General features: G+C 42.7%; 1 protein-coding gene across 1 annotated transcript; it reads left to right on the top strand.

The window, feature by feature from the left end:
• Nucleotides 1-966: 966 nt before the first annotated feature.
• Nucleotides 967-8,570, top strand: LOC123600861 (olfactory receptor 145). Its single transcript, XM_045483292.1, has 3 exons — nt 967-1,062; nt 6,737-6,803; nt 7,533-8,570. Exon 3 carries the CDS (start codon nt 7,534-7,536, stop codon nt 8,479-8,481), a length of 948 nt encoding a protein of 315 aa, XP_045339248.1. The 5' UTR covers nt 967-1,062; nt 6,737-6,803; nt 7,533; the 3' UTR covers nt 8,482-8,570.
• Nucleotides 8,571-11,359: the final 2,789 nt, after the last annotated feature.

The following is an 11,359-nucleotide window of genomic DNA, read 5'->3' as shown; positions in this document are numbered from 1 at the left end:
AGGAAATGTTCTTGTGCAAACTAGGATAATAACGCCTATTCACAGAATTTTTGTAAAAACTAACTGTGTAAAGCACTTAGCATAGTTCCTGGCACATAGTGAGTGTTTTAAAAATGTAAAATATTAATACTAGCATTAATGTTCTTGAATCCATTGAATGATTATTTTAAGCATGACAATCTGTACTTTGTGAGTATTATTCATTTACCTATAAATGACATAGTGTATGTAAAACTACTAGCTTGGTACATAGCGTTCATTATGTGTTAATTACCCCCCCCCCTTCTCCCATATAGACCTCCAAGGTCTAGGATTCTACGTGAAATATGTGTATTATTTATGTAGAGATTTGTATGTTAAGTAGGTGAAAATGCTTACTGAAAGTAAATTGAGATTAAATACGTATAGAACCATGTAACTCTTGATATTTGCTTAGAAGTTAACTGTGGCTATTTCAAACCAAGATCTTTGTTTGAGCCGCCATCTTTTCTTTTCTGTGAGGTTCTGTATCTCTTCTTATGAAAGTGTTACTTGTGCTTGGCCTCCTCTGGTGTGTGGTGATGGTCAATGCACTTGGGACCAGCTTTGTGCCACCAGAAGTCTGTGGGTTAATGCATGTGCGTGAGAGACATTGTATTGCATTTACAGGTACCACGCATGGAATGATACAAATAGACTATAATGGGGAAAAAAAGACGGAAAAAATAGAAATAAATAAAGAAAGAAGCACTATATAGAGATGCAAGTTTTGGAAAGAGGGCAACTTCGCAACAAAAGAATACAGTTAAGAATAGTTCTTCCTACACTGCTTCCTGCTTGGGCTTCATCTGCTCTTCAAGGAACATGACTTTAGTGAAGCCCCAGTTGAGAAGATTTTGAGATGTAGTTCCCATGGCAACAAGCTCCGAGGTGACATAAATCCAAAGGAACTTTTCTTGGTTGTTCTATCATCCAAACAAGAATCTTCTCAGGCTTCTACAGAAAAGTCAGTTTTTAATGAAGCTTGGGTCTTCTTTGCTGTCTGTGCCCCATGGAGCCCTTTTCCTGTGGGTCTTATTTCAGGTTTGTGATGATGATTTATTTTCTTTAATTGTGAGTTGACTAGAGAAGGAATGAGAGCAGGGACTGGGATTTATTGTAATCACCACAGCAGTGGCAAATTTCTAAGTATAAGATTTGTGCTTAAGGTCTTAAGTGATTTAAACATATATCCCTCGTGTGAAGGATAGGCAAGCACTGGGAATGCACAAAAGTCACCCAACATTCACACACAAAAGACATACACACATACACAGGACTGATACAGGGGTTGTAATTAGCTTGCCAAGTGGAGGACAGACAGGTGCCAAAGCAATTCTTTTTTTTTTTTTTTAAATGTTTATATTTGAGAGACAGACAGACAGAGTGTGAGAGGGGGAGGGGCAGAGAGAGAGGGAGACACAGAATCTGAATCAGGCTCCAGGTTCTGAGCTGTCAGCACAGAGCCCGACGTGGGGCTTGAACTCACGAACCATGAGATCATGACCTGAGTTGAAGACAGATGACCAATCGACTGAGCCACCCAGGCACCCCAGCAATTCTGATTATAAACCCAGTACAAGGTGACTCCCCACCAAAATGCACCTCTCATCAATTGAGCGCTGTTTCAAAATTCATAAGTAGAGATCTCTCTCTCTCTCTCTCTCTTTTTGGTTATAGATTTTGTCTTTGTAAAAAAAATATGCCTGGAAGAGGGTGTGGAATGTGAATGATCCCCAACAAGTCCTTAGCGGACTGTGTTGATGAATTTGTGAGCTCTTTCCTGAGAACTGCTTTTGACAATTGAAGGTAGAGCATGCATTAGGACTGTGAGTTGTTTGGGGAAGGGGAATTTTTACCAAGACTAGAAATGGGCACAGAAAGGAAAGATCAGAGGCTGTGAATGAAACCTCACCTGACCTCATAATTTGGTGCCTGTGGTGTGGTAGAGTGTGGTTCTAAGAAAATAGGGCATCCATGGTGGGACAGGAAGCAGGGACAGGTGGAATACTCAAGGATCCTGATCCTGTCTGTGATTAAGTTACATTGGAGAGTTGGGCCTTAGATAAACTTCTGAAGAAAAAAACCACTGCTTCAGCTTTCTCTTATTTCTGTCAATCAGCTCTCCTCACTTCCTCCCTATATTAGCCTCTCTTTTGCCCCTTATAGGCTCATCTAGCTCTTAGCAGGCTTTTTCTCTCTCTCATTCCCTCCCTAAATTATATATATTTTATGTAGGTTTTCTTTTCTTTTTTTTTTTGCCTTTATTATTTTTTTAAAAAAAAAATTTTTTTTTTCAACGTTTATTTATTTTTGGGACAGAGAGAGACAGAGCATGAACGGGGGAGGGGCAGAGAGAGAGGGAGACACAGAATCGGAAACAGGCTCCAGGCTCTGAGCCATCAGCCCAGAGCCTGACGCGGGGCTCGAACTCACGGAGCGCGAGATCGTGACCTGGCTGAAGTCGGACGCTTAACCGACTGCGCCACCCAGGCGCCCCGACCTTTATTATTTTTTAATATGAAATTTATTGTCAGATTGGTTTCCATACAATACCCAGTGCTCTTTCCAATGAGGTGCCTTCCTCAATGCCCATCACCCATCCTCCCCCCCCTTACCCCCCATCAACCCTCAGTTTGTTCTCAGTTTTTAAGAGTCTCTTATGTTTTGGCTCCCTCCCTCTCTAACCCTTTTTTTTCCCCCTTCCCCTCCCCCCATGGTCTTCTGTTAAGTTTCTCAGGATCCACCTAAGAATGAAAACATATAGTACCTGTCTTTCTCTGTATGACTTACTTCACTTAGCATAACACTCTCCAATTCCATTCACGTTGCTACAAAAGGCCATATTTCATTCTTTCTCATTGCCACGTAGTATTCCATTGTGGATATAAACCACAATTTCTTTATCCATTTGTCAGTTGATGGACATTTAGGCTCTTTCCATAATTTGGCTATTGTTGAGAGTGCTGCTATAAACATTGAGGTACAAGTGCCCCTATGCATCATCACTCCTGTATCCCTTGGGCAAACTCCTAGCAGTGCTATTTCTGGGTCATAGGGTAGATGTTTTTAATTTTTTGAGGAACCTCCACACTGTTTTCCAGAGCGGCTGCACCAGTTTGCATTCCCACCAACAATGCAAGAGGGTTCCTGTTTCTCCACATCCTCGCTTCCTTTTAGCCACTCTGACTGGCATGAGGTGATATCTGAGTGTGGTTTTGATTTGTACTTCCCTGATGAGGAGCAACGTTGAGCAACTCTTCATGTGCCTGTTGGCCATCTGGATGTCTTCTTTAGAGAAGTGTCTATTCATGTTTTCTGCCCATTTCTTCACTGGATTACTTGTTTTTTGGGTGTGGAGTTTGGTGACTTCTTTATAGATTTTGGATACTAGCCCTTTGTCCGATATGCCAAATATCTTTTCCCATTCCGTTGGTTGCCTTTTAGTTTTGTCGATTGTTGCAGCGCAGAAGCTTTTTATCTTCATGAGGTCCAATAGTTCATTTTTGCTTTTAATTCCCTTGCCTTTGGAGATGTGTCAAGTAAGAAATGCTGTGGCTGAGGTCAGAGAGGTTTTTCCTGCTTTCTCCTCTAGGGTTTTGATGGTTTCCTGTCTCACATTCAGGTCCTTTATCCATTTTGAGTTTATTTTTGTGAATGGTGTAAGAAAGTGGTCTAGTTTCATCCTTCTGCATGTTGCTGTCCAGTTCTCCCAGCACCAATTGTTAAAGAGACTGTCTTTTTTCCATTGGATATTCTTTCCTGCTTTGTCAAAGATTAGTTGGCCATACTTTTGTGGGTCTAATTCTGGGGTTTCTAGTAGGTTTTCTATAAACATTTATCAAGGTTTTTCCATGTGTCAGCCTCTTTGCTAGGCTCTTATGATTTAATTTATCCCTCACAACAGTCTTATGGATTATTATCATTATCCCCATTTCACAGATGAGGAAGGGTGAAAATCTGAGATGAAAAAATGTTTTATGAGCTGCTGCAAGCCAGGTCTGACATTTGGTTCTAAAGATACAAACATGAATAAACTTAGTTCTTACCTGTCCCGGCTCAGGGAGGTATATGGATGGTCACAAAGACAGCAAGATGTCAGGAGGAGCTTCAGTGGATCTAAGTCAAGATACTAGGATTTTCTAGCTAATGTCCATTAGGGTATGCGCTGGTAATGATTTGAGATCCTGTTCCTTCTAGTATTTTGGCATTTTGTTAGGGCATACTCAAGAAATAAAAATTCTCTGATATGTGGATTTTTTGGTACTTGATAAATTTAGTGATTCATATTTATTTCCCTGACCTGGAATCAAACAGGTTTGGGTGAGGCTGCTTCCTCCCAGGTGGAGTAAGGAACATTTTGGTCAAACTTGCTCCAAATACTGTTTTGGGAGCACTTCAGCTGAGAAAAGCCATGCTGGGGACAAGGACTTATATGGAGGTAGCTTATTTCTGGAAGTGATCTAAGGGTGGAGGAAGAGTGAAGCAGGGAAGGATGGAAAGCCAATGCAAGGCAGGCCATTACGGTGTTTGCCTCAATGGGAAATTCACAACCCATCTCTCTGAGGCCCCGTTGAGAATCCATGAGGAATGGAGCACTAGAGACACAGAAGAGCAGAGCATTTATCCACTGACTCCCAGGGGTGTTAACTCCTTCACACCTGCAGGTTTGCACATGCACCAGAGCGGCTGGGGGGATTCCAGCAGACAGTCTGTGTGGTGGCAGAGATATCTGCCAAAGCAGTCCAAAGTGGTGCAGCTGGCGAACCGTGCTTCTTGACTGCAACCGCGTGCAGCCAGCTGCCACAGCAACAGCAGAAGCCAAAAAGATGGGCTGAAACGAGGCAGAAACAATGTCCAACACAGACAGCCTGGTGATGGGACAGGGCCTTGCAAAATTGTTCAGAGCAGAGGGTAGATGATACCACAGCTATAAGGCAGGGGCCACATTATGTGATTTTTACTGTGCCAAAAAGTTTAGAAAGGCCTTTTGCTCCATTTAACTCTTTTTCGAAAGTCCATACTTTGTCCTTTGTCTTACTGTTGTCCTTGGAGTTAAAGCATCCTGTCTGAATTACAAGATAGAACATTGCCTGGGGGGACTGCTGTATTAAGCCACTGATGTCTGATAGTAGCCTGTTAGACTAATTGGTCTTCCTCAGCACATCTGATCATGTCATTCCCCTGATCATGCCATTCTTCTGTTCAAAATGTTTCATGGATTCACACTGCATACACATTTCTTGACATGGCATTTAAGTCTCTCCCTACTATAACCCTGGGGTGCTGTTCTAAGTTTGATGTCCAATATGCCCTTTCCTTGTGCTCTGCATTGTACTCAGCCAAGTCAAAGAGCAGGTGGGCTTCTTTTAGAAAGGCTGGAAAACCCCTCCAACTGGAGAAGTTAGAGATTCAAGTTTGATTCCAGACTCCACCACCAACCAGCTGTGTGACTAGCTGGACCTCAGTTTTCCTGTCTGGGTGATGTAGGGTTGGAGGGCTAGATCAGTGAATCCCAAACCTGGCTAAACACCCCAATCACCAGGGACAGATTTAGAGGTAAAAACAGATCATGAAGTTCCAGTTCTGGGATTTGAATTTATTATGTTTGCATTGGAGCAGCAGTAAATGCACTTTTAATATGCATAGGCTCATCTAACTCAACTGTTAGAACTAGATGGTTTTTAATATTGCTTCAAATCTGAGACCCCAAAAGTGTGAATTAGCTGTCACTGGGCTCAAGCAAGACACTGAGATACTGAGGCACAGTGGGATAACTTCTGTCATGAGGGAGAGTTAGAAAAAGAGCAAAGTAAGCAAAATAGGGACATAAACGTTGGTGGTTTGGTAGGAAGAAGGGAGTTCAAGCTACAAGGTCATCAGAGTCAGTATGAGCTCACTGGGAGCCTCCTGAAAGAGAGCTGACACGGTAGAGGGCAGGGGCCATCAAAAATTCCAACAATTTAGCAATTTTGGAAAAAATAGTTCTTAACTGATGGGGATTTTTCTTTACTGCTAAACTCCAATTCCAAGGGATTACAAGGAAAGTCTGTTTCTCCCTGAACTAGATATTATGGGATTTCTGTGATAAACTGAAATTTAAGTGGTGTATGGAATACCCTTCTCTGAACTTGAATAGCATTTTACTTTTACCTTTTCTGTATTTTATCATATCTTTTTCAGCATATTAAGTTCAGTGTATTCTATCTTATCTTTTCCAAGAGACTGTCAGACCCTTGAAGGCAAGAACCCTGCTTACATATTTTATTATCTCCCATAGGCAGATGTTAAACACAATTACTAAGAACACCAGATTTGGAGTAAGATGGACCTAGATTTAATACGGCCTTTTCAATTTAACATCTGGTGAATTACTGCACCTCTAAAACAGGAGTGATTAAACCCAGTTCATAGAATTTGGGGGAGAATTAAAAGGAAGTATTGTTTGTGAAATGATTTTGGATCCTGGACTGCTGGGGTCAGTACAGAAGTGCTAGGAATGTTTGGTATATATAATAAGTTCTCAATAAATGGTAAGTGATTATTTTTGCACAATGCTTTGCATTTTACTGAGTAGATGTTAATTGGATAAATGAATAATTTTTCTAAAAGCCCATTCAAATATTATCAAGGGTACAAGCAAATATTCATTTTTTTAAAAAGTTAGTTTCTAGGGCTGTGATCCCGGGGGATCCTCTGACTTTCTACTTCTAATCAGGTCCCCAGATCTCTAAACCTAGAAAAACACTGCTCAGTCTCCTGTCACCAGCTGGCACTGATTAAAGGTAAAGATCCTGTCTCCCTTCTACAAACTGGAAAATAGCCTTGGGGCAAAGCCTCCATGAAATATCACCTTCTTTAGTTCAGAACAAATTCTAAGGCTGTCCAAATTCTGATCCTTCAAACAGGACAGGAGCTAAAATGGTCTGTGCTTTGTTCCTTTATCTGTGTTAGCATTATAGCCATTTATCTGTCTGAACGATTGAGGATAAGAACGGGACTGAAAGGCACAATTGAGGCTCTGGGCTGAAGAAGGGTGAGTGACTGAATCTGGGCTGAACTTTTCCTAAGTCCCCAACCTCAGGTAGTAAAGGCTTTGGGGAAGACCCTCTCCCATGGGTGACCATGGAGTGGAAACTCCAGGCACAGTGGGCTGGCTCCCACCTCTTAAGCGGACTCTCCTCAGGTATTGGCCCGAGGTTTTATAATCCTGAGCATAAGCTGGAGTTGGAAGGACACAATAGACCAAAGACCCAGAAGACTCCTGAGCTCATCCTTGAGACCCTTCTTCCCAGCAGCATCTGCCCTCACCATGGAGAAAGGTCCATCCTCCAGAGGGTACTCTAGTGGCAGACTCCTTAGGGGGCTGTGAGAACAGACACACAGGCATCCCGAAAGGCCTTTCTGCAAGTCCAAAATCTCTTTGTGTGGATCAGGTTTTCAAGAATGGGAGGAAGAAGGGGCCTCTGTCTCTGTCTCCCTTTCTAAGTGACTTTTTCCTCTTGTTTCCACAGAATGCCTTTAATGAGAATGGCAGCTGAGAACTCCTCTGTGACAGAATTTATCCTTGCAGGCTTAACCAATCAGCCCGGACTCCGGATGCCCCTCTTCTTCCTGTTTCTAGGTTTCTATGTGGTCACTGTGATGGGGAACCTGGGTCTGGTAACCCTGATTGGGCTGAATTCTCACCTGCACACCCCCATGTACTTCTTCCTCTTCAACTTGTCCTTCATAGATTTTTGCTATTCCACTGTTATCACTCCCAAGATGCTGATGAGTTTTGTCTCAAAGAAGAACATCATCGCCTACGCAGGGTGTATGACTCAGCTCTTCTTTTTTCTTTTCTTTGTTGTCTCTGAGTCCTTCATCCTGTCAGCAATGGCGTATGACCGCTACATCGCCATTTGTAACCCACTGGTGTACACAGCCACCATGTCTCCTCAGGTCTGCTCACTTCTTCTGTTGGGTGTCTATGTGATGGGGTTTGCTGGGGCCATGGCCCACACGACATGCATGGTGAGACTCACCTTCTGTGCCAACAATCTGGTTGACCACTACATGTGTGACATCCTTCCCCTTCTTGAGCGCTCTTGCACCAGCACCTATGTAAATGAGCTGGTAGTTTTCGTTGTCGTGGGCATTGATATTGGCGTGCCCACAGTTACCATCTTCATTTCTTATGCCCTCATCCTCATCAGCATTCTCCATATTCGTTCCACTGAGGGCAGGTCCAAAGCCTTCAGCACATGCAGCTCTCACATAATTGCTGTTTCTCTTTTCTTTGGGTCAGGGGCATTTATGTACCTCAAACCATCCTCTCTTTTACCTATGAATCAGGGGAAAGTGTCCTCCTTGTTCTATACCACCGTTGTGCCCATGCTCAACCCGCTAATCTATAGCTTAAGAAATAAAGACGTCAAAGTTGCTCTGAAGAAATCATTGAGCAAAAAGACATTCTCTTGAGAAAGGGACAGTACTTAGGAAAGCGTTTTTTTTTTTTTTCTTTCCTTATATAATTCAGGTTCCATTGGTTACATAGAGGAAATTTTAAATCTTTCTCGAAGTTTATCCTCCCCATTTTATTTATCCTTAAAGCTATAAGGTACTCAATATTTAGAGGATCTTAAGAATCACTTAATTCAGTTCGCTTATATTTCTGAGGATAGGTCCAGGTTTATGTACCTTCTCCAAGGTCATTCAGTTACTCAGCAGGAGAACTGTGACTAGGATGTAGGCTCTTGATTTCTAATTCTAGTGGCCTTCCACTATGGCTCACTTTCTTCCTCCATCAGCCCTGGAAGATTTCATTTCAAATGTGAACTGATCTAGGATGTTAAGATCCAGTTCCATCTACAGAAATTTCATGCAACTTTCCAAGGTCTAATTTTAAATACCACATTTTTGCAGAGAAGGTAGGAGGTACAAAACTTTGTTGAGATGGTCTTGGCTAAATGACCAAATTCTTCAAGAATTTTGCAGAGTCCGTGGTGGGGAGTATGCTAGGACCCAGAGAGCAGCAAGCATGGTAACTCCTCAGACAGTAGTGTGGAGCTTCAGGGACTTGGACTTGAAAGGATTTGGTCATGCTGGCTGGAAGACCTTATAGAAAGTATCAAAGTTATGAAGTACAGATTTGAGGAATTTTTCCCACACAACCATTTCCTTGTTTTCAGATTGTGCTTTTAACACTTGGGTGGAGAAGTCTGAAGCTCAGGGTGGTCAGCTAAAAATCTGGAGAATATTTCAGAACCATAGAGAAGACTTTGTGTTACAAGCCAGTAATTAGGTTAGCACCACACAGCTGCCGGTCAGCAGAAGAAATGATGACTGACTGTTATGGTAATGTCTATGACAGAGACTACGTGAGGTATTCTCTCTGTGCCTCTCTAGATCAACTTTCTGCCTCTGTGTACCTTGCTCCAAGTCCTGGGAGGCATTCCCTAATGGATCTTGTCAATGGGCTCCATGGCCATCTGGTTTCTGGTTGGGTTAAGCCAATGGCGGCATCAGCAGAGAAAACCAGAGAAAAAGAGGAGCATGATACTATGATATTTATTTCCCTGACTTTTTCCAGGGGGCTATAGTCACTGAATGCCTATTTCCTCTTTTGTCTCTTCACTCAAAGGGGTGGTAGTGTTGCTTCTACTAGCCTCTACAATCCTTTTGGGGTTTCTCTCAACCACTCTTTTGCCTGTACCCATGCAAATAGTGCCCTTGTTATGTTTTTCAATTACTTTGTTTCAGGGGATCATCTGTTTTCTGCTGGGACTCTGACACACCTTCCAGCAAAGGGTGAAAGGATTATACAGTTTAGGTTTGCAAATCCACAGCCTAATGGTACTGTGTAAAGGGAGAGTTGCTTTTTGGTTTAAAAGGAAAATGTAAGTAGTAAATATTTCTTTGAGAAGCAACGATACGTGAAATGCTCTGAAAATACTTTTGATTTATGAGATTCTTTTTAGGAAAATTCTCTTCTATTTGTAAAAATGAAGTCTGGATGGATATAGAGTTGTATCATTAGGGAAGGTACAGATGACTAAGAGTGAGTTCAAAAGAATGACTGTGGTGGAATCAGGGAACTGTGTTTAGATGGCACGGAACAGAGAACCATCACAGAATTGGAATGATTGGGACAGGGGAGACGAGAAGAACAGCATAAAGTCTCCGAAAAAGCAGACTAAGGAGTTGGGGGGTCTGAACCCTCGCTTTTACTCAGCAGTTCTGTGACCTCACACGAGTTAGTTGATGTCTCTTCCTTTAAAAAAATTTTTTTTAACGTTTATTCATTTTTTTTTTTTTAATTTTTTTTTCAACGTTTTTTATTTTTGGGACAGAGAGAGACAGAGCATGAACGGGGGAGGGGCAGAGAGAGAGACACAGAATCGGAAACAGGCTCCAGGCTCTGAGCCATCAGCCCAGAGCCTGACGCGGGGCTCGAACTCACGGACCGCGAGATCGTGACCTGGCTGAAGTCGGACGCCCAACCGACTGCGCCACCCAGGCGCCCCACGTTTATTCATTTTTGAGAGACAGAGGCAGAGCATGAGCAGGGAAGGGGCAGAGAGAGGGAAACACAGAATCCGAGGCAGGCTCCAGGCTCCGAGCTGTCAGCACAGAGCCCAACACGGGGCTCGAACTCACAAACTGCAAAATCATGACCTGAGCCGAAGTCGGTCGCTCAACGGAGTGAGCCACCCAGGCGCCCCTGATGTCTCTTCCTTTTTAAAACAGTTTCCGCAGGATTGTTAAGAGAATTAATTATTTCTTTCTCCATTTCTCCATTCTTTCCACATCCCATTTACAATATGTATTTATTTGTATGTTGACTGGGTAGTACATATTCATGGTATTTATAATTATTACCAAAAAATCATCAGTGAAAGGAAGTCTCCCTTTACTTTTCTTGTCCTTCTGTATCCTCCCTAGGGTCTGTCACTGTTGCTTGTTGGTTGTATGTTTTAAGAGAGTCTTTCTATGCACAGTGCCTGTGTTAGCCAAGATGCAACAGGGAGTTACTCAGATCAGAGGGCTGAAAGCCATCAGCAGAAGGGAGGAGGGGGAAGGGACAAAAGCAGGGAAGGAATATGCTTTGTTTTGCAGAACTAGCAGTTCCTGACAAGGAAAGGCCAGGCTAGGTGTTTCCCCTGGTAGCCCCTTGCCTGGGCCACTCTGAGCTGGTCTGGAGCTGAGGACCTGTGCAGGAGCCCCCAAGTTGTCCTGAAGTTACCTTTAACTCATTACAATACTAAGATCTCCTCTTATGGGCAGTTTTCCACCCTATTTTAAACATACAATGTATTCATTAGCATGTTGACACGCCAGACATGTGCAGTTGAACCAA

This window comes from Leopardus geoffroyi, chromosome D1, assembly GCF_018350155.1.
Source record: "Leopardus geoffroyi isolate Oge1 chromosome D1, O.geoffroyi_Oge1_pat1.0, whole genome shotgun sequence".
Taxonomy (NCBI): domain Eukaryota; kingdom Metazoa; phylum Chordata; class Mammalia; order Carnivora; family Felidae; genus Leopardus; species Leopardus geoffroyi.
The sequence above is the reverse complement of the archived record's forward strand: the minus strand, read 5'-3'. Positions and strand labels throughout refer to the sequence as shown.

Excerpts from the sequence above, each read along its gene's own strand:
- LOC123600861 (XM_045483292.1), top strand. The coding sequence starts at position 7,534 with ATGCCTTTAATGAGAATGGCAGCTGAGAACTCCTCTGTGACAGAATTT.